Source organism: Saitoella complicata, assembly GCF_001661265.1.
Source record: "Saitoella complicata NRRL Y-17804 unplaced genomic scaffold SAICOscaffold_21, whole genome shotgun sequence".
Lineage (NCBI taxonomy): Eukaryota > Fungi > Ascomycota > Saitoellomycetes > Saitoellales > Saitoellaceae > Saitoella > Saitoella complicata.
Window position 1 is genome coordinate 243,930 of NW_017567012.1, and position 17,904 is coordinate 261,833.

The 17,904-nt window shown below is 52.9% G+C and overlaps 10 protein-coding genes and 3 non-coding genes across 13 annotated transcripts; 4 read left to right on the forward strand and 9 right to left on the reverse strand.

The window, feature by feature from the left end:
- Window position 1: 1 nt before the first annotated feature.
- Window positions 2–1,233, reverse strand: SAICODRAFT_67139 (cytochrome b5; the record flags this gene model as incomplete). Its single annotated transcript, XM_019170287.1, has 2 exons — window positions 2–663; window positions 1,191–1,233. 2 exons carry the CDS (start codon window positions 1,231–1,233, stop codon window positions 89–91), a joined length of 618 nt encoding a protein of 205 aa, XP_019022339.1. The 3' UTR covers window positions 2–88.
- Window positions 1,234–1,842: 609 nt separating this feature from the next.
- Window positions 1,843–2,488, forward strand: SAICODRAFT_67140 (uncharacterized protein; the record flags this gene model as incomplete). The annotated part of the gene is made up of 3 exons (XM_019170288.1): window positions 1,843–2,041; window positions 2,100–2,264; window positions 2,320–2,488. 3 exons carry the CDS (start codon window positions 1,843–1,845, stop codon window positions 2,409–2,411), a joined length of 456 nt encoding a protein of 151 aa, XP_019022340.1. The 3' UTR covers window positions 2,412–2,488.
- A 401-nt stretch (window positions 2,489–2,889) lies between these two features.
- On the reverse strand, window positions 2,890–2,960 carry SAICODRAFT_t139. The gene has a single exon. It is a non-coding gene; the product is annotated as a tRNA-Gly (tRNA).
- Window positions 2,961–3,217: 257 nt separating this feature from the next.
- SAICODRAFT_20939 (uncharacterized protein) lies at window positions 3,218–4,203 on the reverse strand (the record flags this gene model as incomplete). Its single annotated transcript, XM_019166354.1, has 2 exons — window positions 3,218–3,622; window positions 3,679–4,203. The coding sequence occupies 2 exons, from the start codon at window positions 4,201–4,203 to the stop codon at window positions 3,296–3,298; spliced, it is 852 nt and encodes a 283-aa protein (XP_019022341.1). The 3' UTR covers window positions 3,218–3,295.
- A 124-nt stretch (window positions 4,204–4,327) lies between these two features.
- SAICODRAFT_31442 (uncharacterized protein) lies at window positions 4,328–5,242 on the reverse strand. The gene has a single exon (XM_019167910.1). It carries the CDS (start codon window positions 5,164–5,166, stop codon window positions 4,447–4,449), a length of 720 nt encoding a protein of 239 aa, XP_019022342.1. The 5' UTR covers window positions 5,167–5,242; the 3' UTR covers window positions 4,328–4,446.
- Window positions 5,243–5,543: 301 nt separating this feature from the next.
- Window positions 5,544–8,439, reverse strand: SAICODRAFT_83696 (transcription elongation factor Spt5). The gene has a single exon (XM_019171333.1). It carries the CDS (start codon window positions 8,390–8,392, stop codon window positions 5,555–5,557), a length of 2,838 nt encoding a protein of 945 aa, XP_019022343.1. The 5' UTR covers window positions 8,393–8,439; the 3' UTR covers window positions 5,544–5,554.
- Window positions 8,440–8,628: 189 nt separating this feature from the next.
- SAICODRAFT_20942 (uncharacterized protein) lies at window positions 8,629–9,152 on the forward strand (the record flags this gene model as incomplete). The annotated part of the gene is made up of 2 exons (XM_019166355.1): window positions 8,629–8,959; window positions 9,017–9,152. The coding sequence occupies exons 1-2, from the start codon at window positions 8,739–8,741 to the stop codon at window positions 9,150–9,152; spliced, it is 357 nt and encodes a 118-aa protein (XP_019022344.1). The 5' UTR covers window positions 8,629–8,738.
- A 56-nt stretch (window positions 9,153–9,208) lies between these two features.
- On the reverse strand, window positions 9,209–10,114 carry SAICODRAFT_60171 (Rhodanese-like protein; the record flags this gene model as incomplete). The annotated part of the gene is made up of 1 exon (XM_019169738.1): window positions 9,209–10,114. One exon carries the CDS (start codon window positions 10,112–10,114, stop codon window positions 9,209–9,211), a length of 906 nt encoding a protein of 301 aa, XP_019022345.1.
- A 158-nt stretch (window positions 10,115–10,272) lies between these two features.
- On the forward strand, window positions 10,273–12,209 carry SAICODRAFT_36586 (lysophospholipase; the record flags this gene model as incomplete). The annotated part of the gene is made up of 3 exons (XM_019168512.1): window positions 10,273–10,301; window positions 10,458–12,138; window positions 12,198–12,209. 3 exons carry the CDS (start codon window positions 10,273–10,275, stop codon window positions 12,207–12,209), a joined length of 1,722 nt encoding a protein of 573 aa, XP_019022346.1.
- A 755-nt stretch (window positions 12,210–12,964) lies between these two features.
- Window positions 12,965–13,820, reverse strand: SAICODRAFT_31444 (uncharacterized protein). The gene has a single exon (XM_019167911.1). The coding sequence runs from the start codon at window positions 13,563–13,565 to the stop codon at window positions 13,086–13,088; it is 480 nt and encodes a 159-aa protein (XP_019022347.1). The 5' UTR covers window positions 13,566–13,820; the 3' UTR covers window positions 12,965–13,085.
- Window positions 13,821–14,531: 711 nt separating this feature from the next.
- SAICODRAFT_95884 (acyltransferase-domain-containing protein) lies at window positions 14,532–17,115 on the forward strand. The gene is made up of 2 exons (XM_019172014.1): window positions 14,532–16,836; window positions 16,889–17,115. The coding sequence occupies exons 1-2, from the start codon at window positions 14,616–14,618 to the stop codon at window positions 17,044–17,046; spliced, it is 2,379 nt and encodes a 792-aa protein (XP_019022348.1). The 5' UTR covers window positions 14,532–14,615; the 3' UTR covers window positions 17,047–17,115.
- A 333-nt stretch (window positions 17,116–17,448) lies between these two features.
- Window positions 17,449–17,519, reverse strand: SAICODRAFT_t138. Its single transcript has one exon. It is a non-coding gene; the product is annotated as a tRNA-Gly (tRNA).
- A 255-nt stretch (window positions 17,520–17,774) lies between these two features.
- Window positions 17,775–17,847, reverse strand: SAICODRAFT_t137. The gene has a single exon. It is a non-coding gene; the product is annotated as a tRNA-Ala (tRNA).
- Between the last annotated feature and the right edge of the window lie 57 nt (window positions 17,848–17,904).

Genomic DNA, 17,904 nt, shown 5'->3' on the forward strand with positions numbered 1-17,904 from the left:
ACTCCAGTGTGCAAAGCATCAAGTACCCGTATGCCGTCTCGTTCTTCCTCCCGAATGCTGACCCATGCTGATTCCAGATATCTCGCGTCTATTCGTCATCGCTATCCTCCGGTTCAGGCACCATAAACCCAACCAAACACTCCTTTAGCAGGTTGTCGTAATTTACCCATGCATGCGTGTTCATGTATAGTTTCGTCCCATCCCTTCCGGCAGCACGCATCACCTCCTGTTCACCACCAGGATGAAACGGCAAGTACGCAGTAACGTTATACACCTTCCCATTCAGTGCCATCCACGCATCGTCTTTTCTTCTGTGCTTCTTCAACTCTGAAGGCGTGACTTTCTGGAAACTCGTCACGCCTCGCAAGTTTTGGCCTGACAATGTTAGACGGGCCCAGTCGAGTGGAGAATGCCCGGGTGTGAGGACGACTTTCTGTCGTGGTTTTGCGGGTATGACGGTTGTTGTTGGAGGCGGTGTTAGGCCTCCTGGAAGTCTTGCTGGGACTGCGAGACGAGGAGGACCCAAGGAGGAGGTTGGTGGCGGGAGACGGCCGGGTGCGACCATGTTACTTGGTGGCGCCAGAGAAGAAGATGCAGAAGAAGACAGACGTTGTGCTGAGTTTAGTGCCGGGAATGCCGGAGCGTCGTCCATGGTGGCAGATCCTGATATGGGATTTTGTTGACGTTTGTCTGAAGACGTCAATTCCCGAATGTGGGGTGTAGCGTAGACACGGCCGTTTTGCCAATGATCAAATGGCCTCGATAATGGATCAAAGTACTATCTAAAGTCATGAAATAAGATTTGAAGCAGTCCTCAAACTTCCAACCCGCCCGTAAATGGTCGGTTACGACATCACACATAATCGATACGGATAGCCGATTGCCGATGTGTATGGGCCTTGCCAGGATCCTGATTCACGGAATATCCATCCCCAAATTCCATCAATGTTCTCCGAAGAGGAGGAGCTGTTCAAGTCCCATAGAGCTTTACGATACCCCGTAACCATGTCCGGCTCATACGGCTTCACCTCCGACCCTCCCACGCCACCCGACTCTAATGAATTCGAAGCAGAGGAGGCAGGATCAACTGGACCCTCATACTTGTTGGCTCTACCACCTGAGCTGTTGCTAAGAATTATGTCACTTGCGGATGTCTCGGATCTTATAAGTCTCAGCCAAGTGAACCGTACCCTCTTTGGTCTGATCACGACGGACACCATCTGGAAACGACATTGTGCTCCACATACTTCACCGGCACCTTATAGCTCGTTCTTCGATATGTACACACACCTGTTGCATAGGGAGGGTTGGTTACAAGGTGTTTGGATAGGCGATCGGCAATTCTATGGATCGTTACTGGTTGGGCGGTACAACCCTTTCACTGGACGAGTGGAGCTATATGAAGTGAGAGCTACGAGGGCAAGTGGGTCAACAGGTGACGAAAGCCAGTTTCTGGTTTGGGACGCAGTGGAGGATCAAGTCGACGATACCGACCTCGTCAGTCACTTCCACCCGCATCTAGGTCTTCGGCCTGCACCATTGCTCGTTCGACACGGCCACATGCCTCCCATCGCTGATCAAACACCCCCGTGGACGATGATTGCGACGGAGGCTCATGCGGTACGTGTGTATCCGTTGAATGATGATGCGGTTGCGGGATTACCTGAGCGTCAAGTATGGCCGAGTTCGCATATCCCTGCGGTTGATCGAACACTGACCATGATGTCCCGCAATGCATCGATTCGGCATCCGGGGATTGGTGAGGAACCGTTTATTTCAAAAGATTTGTTCAAGTTCTTTCGTGGGGAGGATAGGAGCACGCTTAATTACATTACAATCGGGATGTTAAGGGTTGTCGTGAACGGGCGGGATGTTTATGAGTCTTTTGGCAGATTGCACCCAGAGTTGATGAGGAGGACGAAGGAGAAGCCCTTGCAGGGTTTGTGGGTGGGTGATTATTCAGCTCATGGACCCGAGTATCTGCTGCTTAACTATGAAGTGATGGAGAATAACACGGTACTTCATGCCGTGAAAATCACGGGTACGTGAACATTGTACCGGTCATCTCCTTCGATATCTCTCTCTGACTTGTTGTACAGGCGACCCTAACGTCCCACGCGGCGAGATCACCTTCCGAGTCCCGGATATCGTGAACCCCGTACGGACGAAAACGTCGGAGGATGGCACGACTCGCAAGTATTACCCAGCATGGGGACAAATAGCCGGCTACGGATTTACCTCTTCAGAATGGACTGAGGCTGAATGTACGAAGGTTCATCCTTGCTTTACGGAGTACGGTAGGCTGATAACTTCGTACAGTTGTCTGGATGAGCGATGAAGAGATTGTTTTGAGGTGGTTCTTGTTTGACCGAGGTGAGTTGGCCAGACGGCGTGGGAATTGCGGGAGATGAGGCTAAAAAGTAATCAGCGTCGACATTCAGAAGAGTTGAGTTGGATGACTTGCATTTGCCGGCAATGATGGCACAGTAGCTGCTATTAAGTATAGCGTGGAAGTTTGAATGGAGGCCTCGGTTTGGAGAGTGAGGTACGGTATCTTTGGCATACGTATGTCTTGCGTTGGAATGACAGTCGTTGTCATATGGCATTGACGTTGAATATTGCAAAGTTTGGACGTGCTCATAATCATTGATTTCATTGATAATGAGGTGCGTGGAAAATGCCAAGCTTATCTTTTATCGAATCACAAGACCTTCATTTGGACATGGTTCATTCGAATTCGATGCGTGTGCACAAGGTTTTTACCACACGGGGAGGCCCTCAACGGTCCCTAAGTCCATAAAGATCCACTTCTAAGGGTAAAGAAGGCAGCAATGCACAAGTCCCTTGATACTGCGACAAGGGGGAATACGAACCATGAAAACAAAAAAATGCATCGGCCGGGAGTCGAACCCGGGTCGCGCGCATGGCAAGCGCACATCATACCGTTGGACCACCGATGCTGGTAGATGACGTCAAATTTTTTGATAATTTGTTATCCTTTACTAAATGGGTTCCGCCCATTTCCGTTGACTTTATGCTCGAAGTAATACAGCCTTGGACATCTGCACCTTCAAAAGACCCGCATTTACCTTCTGGCAGGTGCTTCAACATGTAATGAGAATGGAAACCCGTGGGAAACCAAACTCTACGTTTTATGTCGCAGCCGTGGAAAACAGACGGCTGCCGTAGCATGGTTTTGATCTCGGTATTTAGCTAAGAGCACTTTGAATTCTTGAGGGTGTAGCGATGATTTAATCGAGCTATCGACGAAGCGCAGGCAGCACCTTCTTCTTCCTCACATCAAAAAATACCACCGTCCCCACTTCAAACACCTACCCCATACGCCCCTCATTACCTTCTTACTCATACTGTCCACTCCTGGCCTTAGATACCACTCATACAACTCCGACCATGCCTCCTTCCCCTCTGACTCGATGACATCTCCATGACTGGGGATCACCACCTCGAAATCCATCTCATATACCGCTTTCACATCCCGACGCATCAGATTGTCATCAACACCAGCCATGTAGTAGATCAAACGTTTATGCCACGTAGAAAATGGGTGTGCGGCGAAGGCGAACGCGCGGGAGAGGGGATCGGAGGGTGGGTAATCATATTGCTAATCACAAACGTTAGGTCACCGATAATGACATGAGGTTGTCTGAGGACACCAACCTCTGTACATGGAAGATTCATTAACAAGTCCGTACACACCAACGTCCGCGTCGGTTTATGCACCCATGCAACACACCACGTTATGAACCCTTCAAAAATCACAGTCTCCACATCGTTCCACCCAAACTCTGCCTCCGGTTTCTTGCATCTGGATTCGTAGACCACATCCCATCGTACGTCATTTCGCTTTTGAGGAAGTCCGGGAACTCCGATGGTTTTGGCCTCAGGCCACTCGTCTTGGTACTCTTTCACATAGAGGTGGTGGCCGAGGTCTGCTGCGATGTAATCTACACCACCCAGGGAGCGGAGCTTATTTCTGATGTCGTCATTGAGCGGAATGGGTGCAACGATAAAGATTTGAGTGGAATTGCCTTGCTGGAGACGAAGAGCTGTCATGCGAAGCCCGACAGCTACAAACTTTCGGTAGCCGAACGGAGCGAAGCGATTGAAGGGACAGGTGAAGCTAGTGACAGAAGGGTTTAGATCCCGAATGACTGTTGTTGATCTTGCTTCTGCCTCGGTCATGTTGCTGGTTGGGGAGCGTATAGAGCAAGTGTAGATGATGGGATATCGTCCGTCGACAATGGTAACGTTGAAATGAGTTACGTCATTACCACAAATGAGAGGCACAGTGTGTTTGAACGCAGAAGTACTTCTATGCTTTCGCTCTTTTGCCATTGAATTATCTAGGTATGCTTGATGCTCCAAATCGCTAGTTCAGCTGCCGCTCCTCAGGCCAAGGCCTTCTCCAAACTCCTCCCACACCCGCTACGCACCGGTGATCTTCTCCACCACCTCCTCTATCATCTTTACAACTTCTCCAGACTTATCGATTTGGATGAAATGACTAGCCCCTTCAACAGCCCGTAACTCCTGACTCCTCCCACTCAGCTCTGTCAATCCCTCAAAATACTCATGCCACTTCCTCTCGAACGCCTCCAGCAAAGCTCCTGCATCGATTCCCAAACGACACGCCGTAAGCTCTGAATTACGTACAGGATCATGAGACGCAACGATCAACACCGGATCTCCAGGTAACTTTGGCTCCGATGCTGAGGGGAGAACGGAGGCTGCGTTGTTCCGGCGGAGATGTTCGAGGCTGTCAACGTCTGGGCCTAGAAATGCGACGACGGCCTCACGTGCTGCTGTTAGTCTGGAATCCTCGTCCGTACATCTGGGAGGGAAACAGTCTGCGAAGTTGGAGTTTGCCATATACGAGTCGAGGAGGATGATGCCCTTGACATTCCAAGCATAACCCGTCGCCAATAACCTCGCCAACGAACATCCGATACTGTTCCCGATCAGCACAATCTCCCACTTGCTGTGCCCACCCTTCAATACTTCATGTAAAAAGGCATCTAGATCAGCCGTGGCTGTAGTCAAGTCATGTTCCTCCGCATTCCGTGGCAGATCATCGCTTTTTCCGCGATGCCAGCGGTCGTAGCCGACGATGCTCCAGTCAGGATGGCCTCGGTGTATTGAGTTCATGACTGTATACCAGCTTGCCGGACCATCTGACGCGGCAACACGCAGTCATCATGTCCTCCGCTCATGGCGCCCGTCTTTTACCCTTTACCCTTCCAGTCTTAATGCTTACCAGTCTTTGTGGTTAAAGATGTCCATTTCTCGGTCGAGGTTGAGGAATTGTACGCTCTTGTAGTAGATCCACCCCTTTTACATCATACCAGTTCATCAGAGCTGAAACTCCAGCGTGCAGGAAGACTGAAAAGGTCAATTGATGCCATATGAATTTTCATGACTAACAAAAAGGAAACCTAAAAATAGAAACGCGTCGCTTTACGTCAAACCATGCCCATACTCCTTATCATATCACAGCCCTCCCCTTTCACTCTCACACCATTTTCCCACCTCAAGATCAAGGACTAGCCGGCGCATACGACGGCTCCTCATCATCCCCACCCCACGGCGTAGCAGCATCAGTAGCCCCAGGCGTAGGCGCACTGATAGCCCCAGGCGTCTGCACCTGATCCCACGGCGCCGCCCTCTCTTGACTGGGACGATCCCACGGCGCAGCCGGCGTTCGGGCAGACGCGTTCCAGGCCGGGGTAGCACCACCATGCATGGGTGTCCGCGCTGAGGCGTTCCAGGCGGGTGTACGGCCACCGTCGTTCAAGCCATAAGCGGGGGTGCGAGAAGATGCGTTCCAGGCTGGGGTGCGGCCGCCGTCGGCCATGGACCAAGCGGGGGTACGCGAGCCTTGAGCCCAAGCAGGCGTACGACCACCATCTCCACCGGCGAAGCCGTTTCCTTGCCATGCAGGGGTCTTAGCAGCTTGCCAAGCGGGAGTAGCATTCCCCCTCGCCCATGCCGGCGCATCCCTGGGCGCAGCAGATCCTCCTCTGTCTCCACGTCCAAAAGCCCCAGGCGGCCCACGCTGTCCACCTCTCGATCCAACGAACTCGGCATATGTCAGTGACCGACCATCCTGAGTCTTGATCCTAAGCTTGTCCTTAGTGACGCTGATGATCCTGAACCCAGTATGCAACTCAACACGAGCCTGGGTATCAGTCGTATCCTTCACGATACCCATCAAGCCCTTATGAGGACCCTGCGCGATCGTAACATTATGCCCAATGACACGATCACGTCCACCACGACTCGGCATAGCAACATTCGGCGGTGGCTTCATATCGCGAGACATCTTATCACCAGCACCACCATCACTGGTAGGCCTCCCACCCTTCGCATTAATCGTAGCAACCTTGACACAACGAAGGACGAAGACAGCGTTCTCGTGGTATTCGTGGTTCGTCAAAAACACCCACGAACGGTAAATATGCAAAATCGTTCCATTCCTGCCCTCGCCGTCAACCTCCTTGACCTGATCACCGACCCTGATCTCGGAACCATGCGAATCCGTCGCAACAGGTTTACGCTGATCGATCTTCAGCGGAATCTGCTGCGGCAACAACGTCTTCTTGATTCCATTCTGGTCCAGGACACGCACGAGACCACGCTCGATATGCGTGATAACACCGACCGTCGTCGCATCCAACTGTACCAAATCCTGTAACTTGTACTGTCCCGCAGACTGAGGTGCAACACTATTCTCCGCAATCGTCAAATCCTTCGTAAAGACCGTGATTTCGCTGTTACTCGTGTCCGCGTACAAGATGACTTGGTCGTTGTAGGTCTTGATGACGGAACCGGTTTCGTCTTTGTAGCGTCCGTTGATGACCTTCACGCGGTCACCCTGGACGAACTTCTTGCGCAACGAACGGGTTGGGACGTCGATATCCCCGAGATCTTGGTCTGCGGGCTTGATGGTGATGATATCGCCGATGACTTGCCTGACTTTTCCGACAGTTCCGCGGGCTTCACCATTCGTGACCTCAACCTGATCACCAAGCGAGAAGATCTGAGTCTGTTCCGTCGACCTAAGCGACTGCGCAATCTGATGCAAATCCAATCCCTGTTCATCATCCCGTCCCTGTTCCAACGCAGTAATTTCCTCCAATCTCGGGTCAACATTATCCTGCGACAATGCACGAATCGGGAAATCTTTGATAAGATACCCATTCTCGAACGTATCGCTACCGAACTGGAAAACATTCTTCCCGCGACGCTGGAAAGTCTTATGTTGAGCTCCCTTTTGCGCATCCATTTCGTTGAACAAGCGCGGAGGGGGGCGGTTCTTGATGGTCATCTTGACCTTGACTTCTCTGCCGCTCGGACCCTTGGTCGTCTCCTCTTTAGCGTAGTTGATACGGGGAACGAGCTTCAAGGTCGCTGCGAGTCCGTTCTCGGAAATGTTCTCGACGCGTGCGAGATCACCGGCGTATGGACCGCGTTTAGGCCTAACCCACGCACCAGGAAGCAACTCCTTGATCTTCTTCTGTACGGTCAAGAGTTGCGTCATCTCCTCCAACGGGATCAACAAAGGCTTTGCGTTCTTACCCATGTAGACACCAAGGATACCATTAACAGCCGTTAACACCGACGCGACATTATCGGCCTCGACGTAGACATACCCACCCAAACTCTCACGCTCGAAAGCAGAGTAGATCGTGAGTGGCGTACCAGCTCTTTCCCAATCCTTTGCACGACGCAGCATAGTCATGATGATTGACTTTTCCTTCCCGAGCTTGACTCTGACACCCCAGATCTTGGGCCCAGAGATATCAGGCATGAGAAGCCTCTGCGGCACAATTGCCGAATCACCCGAATACTTGCTCCGAGCCGAACGTCCATACCGTTCCTTCAAGCGTGCCGCCATCTCGTGCGCATCCATCTCTGCCTCCTCGGCGCGTTGACGGTCGAGACCGCGGTGGATACGGTCGTTGTCGGCACGGAGGTTATCGACATCATCCGGATGCCCCTCTTCCTGAATGAACCCATCTTCGCGAGCCAATTCGTCCTCGTCGTCTTCGAGTTCATCTTCGTCGTCTTCGACTTCGGCTTCCATGTCAATGAACTGGTTGACCCTTCGACGGGCCTTCTTCCTCGGTCGGCGGCTGTTTCCTACTTCTCCGTCCTCGTCTTCCTCATCCTCTTCGTCATCATCATCCTCGTCGTCTTCTTCATCATCTTCTTCGTCCTCTTCGTCGTCGTCATCGTCCCTGGCTCGCTTCTTGTCGGAGGTTGAGGGGTGTTCGTCGTTGTTGTCGGCGTCGACGGCTGGAGCAGCGGCGGTGGTGACGCCCTCGTCGTCGGAATCCTCGACGAATTCGTTAGACAGAGGTTTCTCCGACATTGTCCTTGTAAGGATGAAGGTGGAGTATTGTTGGAGTTTACCTGAGCCTCAGCGTACTTGTACGCAGCGGGCGACCCCCGCGCAGGAGTCAGTGACCGGTGGTATACCGTCTCGCAAGAATTAGAAAAAGGTTAGATTGAGGATTTCCAAGTTTACTTTTGAGTTATTTGAACATCCATATAGGGTCGCGAAACTGTCTCCCAGAATTGGAACGTCATGACTCCACGTTACAGGGCTCGCCTCACTCCCCGATTCCCGAATCCAGTTATCGATACTGCCCCGCCGGTATCGCCACCCCCAAGATCTCTTGATCACCAACTCCTCGTCCAAAGTAACCATCACAACAATGCTCTGCCTCCCCGTCCGCGCCCTCCGCCCCATCATCCGCCAGATCCGCCTCAACAGCACCAAACCCTTCCTCGAATCCCCCAGTCCAGTCCGCCTCCCACCCCACGAACAAGCCGAATTCGAACGTCTCCAAAAAGCAGCCGAGGACGCTCTACAAACCCGGACCGTACACCCGGACGCACGGTCGTCTCCTACGAGGGTTGAGTTCGATGGTGATAGGTGAGTCTTTGGAGGAAGGGGGTTCAAGGGGCAGAGCGCTAATGGATTGGGAAACAGGAATCCAAAGACAGGCGAGATTGGTGGACCAAAGCAGGATCCCTTGAGGCATTATAAGCCGGGGCAGGGGGATAAGAGTAAGGGGGAGGAGTATAAGGGAGACTATTCCTTCAATGGACGCGTGACAGATTTCTAGCCTCCGTGTCCGTTTGTTGGATGGTAATAGAATGCATCTACGACGATATCAAGTGTCTAAGCGTCTCCTTTGACGATCAACCCCTCATCAGCACTCGCCCGCTGCGCCCACTCCGTCCAACTGCCATCATACACCGCACCCTTAGTTCCATCACTCCCGAAAGCGATGTTCTGTCCCAACCACAACACACTTGCTGTCACGCCAGTTCCGCAGGACATGATTACGTCGTCTCCCTCCTTCACGCCCAAGCCCTCCAAAGTCTCTTTCAGGTCTGATGCCGGTTTGTAGGTTGTGTAGGAAGAGGGGGTGGTGAGGAGTGATTGGAAAGGGAGGGAGATGGAGTGTGGGATGTGACCTGAGGAGAGGCCGGGTCGGGGTTCGGGTGCTTCGCCTGTAAATCTTCCTTTCGCACGAGCGTCGAGGACCTTTGCCCTCCCATCCTGTTTTTGTGCGTTCTCCCTCACTTCCTCAAAGGACTTGACCAACTTGTCATCAATCTCGCACGGGCCATACTCCACGCTCTCAACCTTCTCCTCCCCACTAACAACCTCCCCTCTCGCCTCTTTCCACCCCGCCAAACCCCCTTCCAACAAACTAACCCTCGTATGCCCGAAGACCTTACACATCCACACCACCCTCGCCGCCGAAAAGACTCCATACGTATCATAACACACGACCCAGTCATCCCTCCCAATACCCAGTTCCCCCATCGCTTTAGACCATGCAGAGGGGGTGGGGAGCATGTGTGGGTAAGGGGAGGAGGTATCGCACACACCGTCCAGGTCGAAGAATCGGGCGTTGGGGAGGTGGGCTTGGGTATACTCGGGGCGGGGGGAGCGCGGGGTTGGGGAGGGCATGTGCCAGGTGCAGTCGAGGGCTTTGTAGGAGGTGGGGGGTGTTGAGAGGAGGGATTTGGGGGAGATGAGGAGGGGGGTACGGGAGGTTGAGGTTGAGGTTGACATTGTGCGGATCAAGCGATTCATCTGGTCTGATCCGTGAAGCGAGTGAGATGATCCCGTCGGTACCCGTCGATCTGTATTACCAACTTCCGACTCCATGGAGGTTTCGTAGGTTCGCTCGGGCCGAGACGCCCAGCCGGTGCGCCCTCCGACAAATCCTGATGTCAGACCCGCGCACCTTGAGAAACCAGTACAGATAAAAAGAGAGTACTTCGCATCGATCTGTTGTACGAGGAGACGAGATGCAACTCACAACCCTCATCACCGCCCTCCTCGCCGGCGCCTCATCCCTCGCTGTCACCTCGGCCGGACCCATCGACGATGCCTCCCTCCATCGCATCCACAGACGTACTTCGCCCTCGGGGTCGTATGCCCCCGCCAACGTCTCCTGCCCCATGACCACCGGATTCCTCCGACCCGCCTCGGGCTTGTCGCCGAATGAGACGGAGTGGTTGCAGCTTCGTCGTCAGAATGTGCAGGAGCCGTTGGAGAACCTCTTGAGCGTCTTGGCACAGAACTCGTCTTCGATCAACACCACCGCGCTCGCCGAGAACTCGACCATCGGTCTCGCGTTTTCAGGAGGTGGATACCGCGCCATGATCGTCGGTGGTGGATTCCTCTCCGCCATGGACTCGCGTACACCCGGCCAGAACTCCTCGAACCCAATGAGTGGCATCATGCAAGCTGCCTCCTACATCGTCGGTCTCTCCGGAGGCAACTGGCTCGTCGGTGGTCTCGCAATCAACAACTTCCCCACGATCGAAGAGCAGTGGCACACCGTCTGGGACCTCGAGACGAACCTGGTTAACCCCTCTGGTATCGTGGATAAGGCCCAGTTTTACTATGACCTCATTGATGAGGTTAATCAGAAATCAGATGCTGGGTTCGAGACGACCATTACGGATTACTGGGGTCGTGCGTTGAGTAGGCATCTGGTCAATACGACGGATGGTGGGCCCGCGATTACGTTCTCGGATATCCGGAATCGGACGTTGTTCGCTAATGGAAGCATGCCGTTCCCGATCTCTTTGGCTGATGGACGTGCACCTGGTGAGACGGCCATCGCTGTAAACACCTCCACGTTCGAGTTCAACCCCTTCGAGATGGGTTCTTGGGATAATGACATCGCCGCGTTCACCCCGATTCAGTACCTAGGTACCTCCCTTAACAACGGTTCCCTTATCTACGGTGACGGGTCCTGTATCGAGGGTTTCGACAACGCTGGTTTCGTGATGGGAACTTCCTCATCCCTCTTCAACGCCGCCCTCTTGCAAATCAACGGCTCGGACACCTCCATCCTCACCGATGCCGCCGAAGCCATCCTCTCCCGCATCTCTGCGGATGAGGAAGACATCGCAGCCTACCCCAACCCATTCTACGGCTGGAAAAACTCCACGAACTTGTCTTACAACTCCACGCGTCTCACTCTCGTTGATGGTGGAGAGGATAACCAGAATATCCCTTTCTTGCCGCTCTTGCAGCCGGAGAGGAATGTGGATGTTATCTTTGCGGTTGATGCAAGTGCTGATACGGCGCATTCTTGGCCGAATGGGAGTTCGTTGGTTAACACGTATCGTCGGCTTACGGTTGCGAACCCGATGAATGATTTGGCGTTCCCCTACGTTCCGGACTACAATACCTTCATCAACCTCGGGCTCAACGTTCGTCCTACCTTCTTCGGATGCAACTCTTCCAACTTGACGACGGAGGGTACGGGTCCGTTGGTTGTCTACCTTCCCAACGCACCCTACACTGCTTATTCCAACACCTCAACTTTTATGTTAGAGTACCAGAACGACCAAGTCGCCGACATTCTTACGAACGCCTACAACGTCGCTTCCCGCGCGAACTCCACACTCGACTCGGAGTGGAACGTCTGTCTCGCCTGTGCCATCGCGCAGCGTTCAGCCGAACGTCAGTCGATCGATATCTCCTCTGCCTGCTCCGGGTGTTTCGACAGGTACTGCTGGGATGGATCCCTCAACGCGACTGAGCCCACTGAGGCCGAGTTGACACCGACTTTGATGGTGAGTGGGGCGGAGGCGAGCTATGAGGCTGCTCAGAATTCCTCGAGTGGGAGTGAGAGATTGGGGAGTAGGATTGATGGGTGGGTTATGGGGTTGGCTGGGTTGGCCGGTATCGGAGGTCTTGTTTTCTAGAGCATGAGCATGAACATCGTGGTCGTGGTCGTGGTCGTGCATAGCGAGTGATGGATGGACGATAATTATTCGAAAGAGTGCACAGGTGCATGGTATGCAATTGAAGCACGCTGGCGCTGGTATATGGTAGGATTGGTATGCGTTTATGTGTTTCTTGGTATGTAGTAATGGACTGCGGACTTATTCAACAACCGGTTTTCCTTTCCCTTTAACTATTTGTTCGCTCGTTCTTCACCTTCCCGGGCTCAGGCACTACAGCCAGGGCCTTTGCAACTGCAGCGCGTACGGTACACCGCCGAGGACTCCCCCAAGCAAACACTTCGCTCCAATAATGGCATGGGCATCCCAAAACTCTACGCACAAATCCGTCAACATGGAGTAATCACAGCATTCCCAGATGACTTGACCACCACCACTACCACAACCATCCCGGCACACCTCATCATCGACGGCCCAGCCCTCGCGCACCACATCTGGCGCAGAATCCATAACCCAGAGGGTATACTACCGAGATTCGCTCGTGCGGTCGAGGAGTATGTCGCGAAACTCCGGGCTGTGGGGTTCGGAATCACAGTCGTGTTCGATGGGAGTTTACCGATGCATAAGAGGGGAATCAGACTCGCGCGTAGCACGAATAGTTTAAAGTACCTTCCCTCCAATGGGGTTATTGCGGGAAACTCGGATGCACTGTCTCCGCCGTTTGCGGTCCCGGTGTTGCAGGATGTGTTGTTGGAGTTAGGTGTGGAGATGTTTACGGCGCCGAGTGAGGCGGATCGGGAGTGTGCGATTAGGGTGAGGAGGGGTGGGAAGGGGTTTTATTGTTTGAGTTTGGATTCGGATATGTTGGTGTATGACATTGCTGACGCTGGGTACATCCCACTCGACACGGTCGTGTTCACCGAAGGCAAGATCATTGCGTCCGTCTTCAACCCCGCGGAGGTGAGTGCGAAGTTGGGGTTGAGGGGTGTTGGGGATATGGTCGAATTGGCTGCGTTACTTGGTGCTGAGGGCGCGGACGAGGACGTGTTGATGAACGCTGCGCATCGATCCATATCGGCTTGTTTGAAGTTCATTTTGGCAGGAAACGTGGCGAACACGGTGGGCGCTGAGGAGTTGGACAGGGTACGGGCGTTGTTTGATATTGCGACGGCTGCGGCACAGGCACCTGAGGCGGATGATTCGCCGTTGGTTGCGTATGTCAAGTCGGGAAGGATGTATAATCGGGTTGCCGAAGTGGTCTTTGTGGATCCGGAGATGGAGGCAGCTGCGGTGCGGGAAATTTGGTTACCGGTCATACATGAGGATCTTGGACGTGCGTCGGCATGGGTCGCAGGACGACAAATGCGGGCGGCGGCGTACGGATTGCTTCAAACGGGTGGTACGGCGAGGGAGCAGATTCGGAAGGGAGCTCGCATCGTCGAGGAGGATGTGCCATGTGTGGCGGTTGGTACTGAGGATTGGAAGGACCTGCTGGGCAGCTCGGGTGAAGAGCTTACGAAACGGGTGTTTGTCACAGCGGCTCGGGAAGTCTGTACCATCCAAACCGAGAGCTCGGTCCTCCTAGACTTCGAGCTCGCAGCACTCGTCCTCACACTCCTCATCAGCAGCCTGCCATCAACGCAAACCGGTGACATACCCACCGACCTCAAATACTCGCCATCCAACCCAATCTCGAGTAACCTCCGCACGATCCATATCGGCGCACAATACCAAGCCGCCCTGTTCTCGACGTATGCCTTGCTCCAAGCATCACAAACCCCCTCTTTGCCACCGATATGGAAGTTTTGGGATGCGTCGCTGTTTACACGACTCCTCAATAAACTCAAAGGTGGGACGAGGGTTTCTGCGCTGCTACCGGGTCGGTTGGAGGATATCAAGGGGTTGTATGATGATATCCTGAAGGGAGACGGGGTTGAGGTCGAGGATGCGATTGATGTATGGTCGGAGAAGGCGAAGGGGGGCAAAGGGTTGAGTGAGGTACGCAGTCCGAAAAAGAAGAAGGTGAAGAAAATCAAGAAGGATGCTGATGGTACCGGTGCTGGAACACTGAGCAAGCCGATCGCAGTGGGGTCGGGGAATATTTATGATATGTTGATGAAGGGGTGTACGTTCTAGAGAGATGAGGGAAGATTATAGCATATAGAAATGCATTTTCTGCAATTGAGGATCAAAGAGAAAGCGATGTTTCCGCGGTCTGTGGCTCAAATAACCTCACCGTAGCTCTGGCGGTACCCCGCAATCCATCCCCCAACCCCCAACCGTGCGCGACCCAAGAACACCCGACTGCTACACATCTCCATTGATCCCATGAATCCGGAAGGTCAACACTCTTCAAGATAAACGAGATGACGGAAACGGAATCAAAACACGAATCCGTGACATCGCCTGAAGGGCAAGCCGAACCTAGATCGACGACCCGAAACCTCGCAAAACACGACAAAGCCCACTTCCGACGCGAACCCTTACCGTTCCTCCGCGAACTAAACGCATGGTACAATGGTGTCGGATGGCGCGGATATAATGACTACATCGGTCAACGTATTTATTACGACGGGTTCACCGCGGAGATCAAGTCACAGACCCTTTCAAGTCCGATCCTGCGGAAGAAGATCGTCGAGCTGGCGACGAAGCGTGCAGAGGTGGAGTACCCAAATGAAGCCATCCCAAGAGCCCGGAGACGAACGGAATTGGAAAATCAGTTGGGTGAAGTCGCGGATAAGTTGGCGGATGGTATGATCACCCGATTGGAGCACCACAAGTTCATCCGTGGTGCGTGCTGGATGGTGAATCAGATGTTGGCAAGAATGTATGATCAGGGAATCCATGTCGATGACGGCCAAGTACAACAGTTGAGAGAGACGGCGATGAAGGCCGAAAAAGAGGGGAGGTCATTGATTATTCTGCCGTGTCATAAGTCGCACATCGATTACATCTCGATACAGATCATTTTCTATCGACTGGGATTTTCGTTACCGCACGTCGTTGCTGGTGACAATCTCAACTTTCCGGTCGTTGGGCCGTTTTTGCAGAATGCAGGTGGATTCTATATTCGCCGGGAGTGGGGTGATGATGCGCTCTACTCGACGCTCGTTCACTGCTATATCTCAGTGCTGCTCGCTCGCGGGCTGAATATTGAATGTTTCATTGAGGGCACGCGATCACGAACCGGCAAGCTCCTTCCGCCCAAGCTTGGTATTCTTAAGCTTATCCTCGACGAAGTCACCAAAGATGGAACGAAAGATGCGTACGTCGTTCCTGTCAGCGTCCAATACGACCGTGTTATCGAGGCAGAATCGTACGTCAGCGAGCTTCTTGGCAAACCGAAGGAGAAGGAAGGCTTAATTGACATGTTGAAGAATTGGGATTTATTACAGCTACGACTCGGCCGTATCGATGTTCGATTCGCGGAAGCGTTTTCACTGAAGGAGTTCGTGAATGCACAGGAAACGCGTCAAACGGAAAGGTCAGTGACGGAGCGGGCTACGCCTCGGTCTACGTATGCATCATCTTCTGCTCTTCAGTTACGGATTCTTCGTGCGTTGGGGTATAAGGTGCTCGCTGATATCAACCGGGTGTCGGTCGTGATGCCAGCAGCACTCGTCGGCACGGTTATTCTTACGCTTCGCGGGCGAGGTGTAGGCAAGAGTGAGTTGGTCAGGCGAGTCGCGTGGCTTATCGAACGTGTTAAAGCAAAGGGCGGACAAGTCGTAGATTTTCATGGCGTTAGTCTGGAAGGGATCGTTGAGCGAGCACTTGGGTTCCTCGGCGACCTTGTAGGTGAGGTCACTGAAAAGGGTGTGTTGGAGCCCACCTATTACGCAAAGGATCGCTTTCAACTATCGCTGTATCGAAACCAAGTCATACACTTGTTCGTGTCAGAAGCGATCATTGCAGCGGCGATGTACACCAAACTCAAACAGGGTGGAGGACCGGCTCATCAGCGCATGCCTTTGGAGGATTTATATGACCGCTGTACATTCTTGTCGCAGCTTTTCAAGAATGAGTTCATCTTCGGACCTCAGGGCTTTGCACCAAATATGAGAATCTCGTTGGAGGAGCTGAAGAAAGACGAGGTAATCGACATGCAGCAAGGATACGTGGAACTATCGCGCGAAGAACGCGAACTCGGTAGAGAGAACTATGATTTCTATTGTTTCCTGCTCTGGCCGCTCGTGGAGACATACTGGTTAGCGTCTGTGGCGATGTTCGCTCTTGCTCCTCGAAACGGCAATGCGGGTGCCTCGTGGGTGTCTATGAAGGAGTTTGAGGATGCTGCCCAGAATCTGGGGAAGACCTTGTTTTACCAGGGTGATTTGTCGTATTACGAAGCAGTCAGCAAGGAAACTTTACGGAATGCATACCAGCGGCTTACAGAGGAGGGCGTGATCACAATCCGGCGGACACGCGGTGGACGTGCCCCGAATGTGTTGAGACTGAGTAAGCTGTGGTGGCCGGCACGCGATAAAGCGACTGGTGAAGTTCAGGTAGGCGGCAAGTTGTGGGATCTGGTGGAGTCTATTGCCGTGTCCCGAAGAGAAGGAAAGAATCGAAGGGATAATGCTACAGGTACATGACGAACTTTCAGTATTGGGTCTCCCTTGACTGACATTTGCTGCAGTTTCTCGAAGAGTGCTTTTCATCGCTGATGAAGTCGGAGCGAGGCTGAAGAGGCAGTCTGACCAGGGAATTACAGATAAAGCCACAAACCTAGACGTTGTCGAGAAGGGAAAGAAGGGTGCGCAAACATTGGAGGGACCCTTATCCGCAAAGTTATAGGCAGACTGAATTCTCAGACATGGAGCTCGTATGATGGTTTGATTGCAATACGGCTGGTGAACTACGCCCAAGCCATTACATTATGTACATAGCATGAAACAAACACGCCTGGATACCTAGGTACGTACTTGCATAGAAGACCTACTACCATAGCTTGACTTACTTGATTGAGCACTTGATTTGTAATGCTCATGAAACACTGAACCGCGCTAGGTAAGATGCACAATCTGCAAGGCGTGAGAATATATGTTTTGATCGCGCATTCTGTTTCTCAACAGTGGGAAGAAAGTTTATGCCGCGTTCATCAAAAACTTCTCGTTGGAACGGAATCTTTTCGCGACGATCGGGCCAGTCTGACAACAACTTGACACTCATGCCTGGTGTCGCAAGGAAAAAAAGAAATGCATCGGCCGGGAGTCGAACCCGGGTCGCGCGCATGGCAAGCGCACATCATACCGTTGGACCACCGATGCTGTATGATGGCTGGAATTTGGGGTTGCAGTTCCAGATTGCAACTGCGGGTGGGATGGGCAATTGGCAACCATCCTCCTTACGCACGGCTGAACGTGCTGCAAAACCCTGTATTTACATACTGATCCGTAGATATAATGAAAGGGAGGGGAAACCATATTGGTCATTGTCTGCCTCTGTCGTCCTGCACCCTGCATGAGAGGAACTCGGCATACAACGGCAGAGCTCCATAGCCCGGAGCAAAACGCAAAAGGATGTGGAGAAGCTGGGAGTCGAACCCAGTACCTCTCGCATGCTAAGCGAGCGCTCTACCAGATGAGCTACATCCCCGATTCGTTGCAAACTGTTTGCTGTTAACAAATAATGACCGCTCTGTTCTCCACCCAC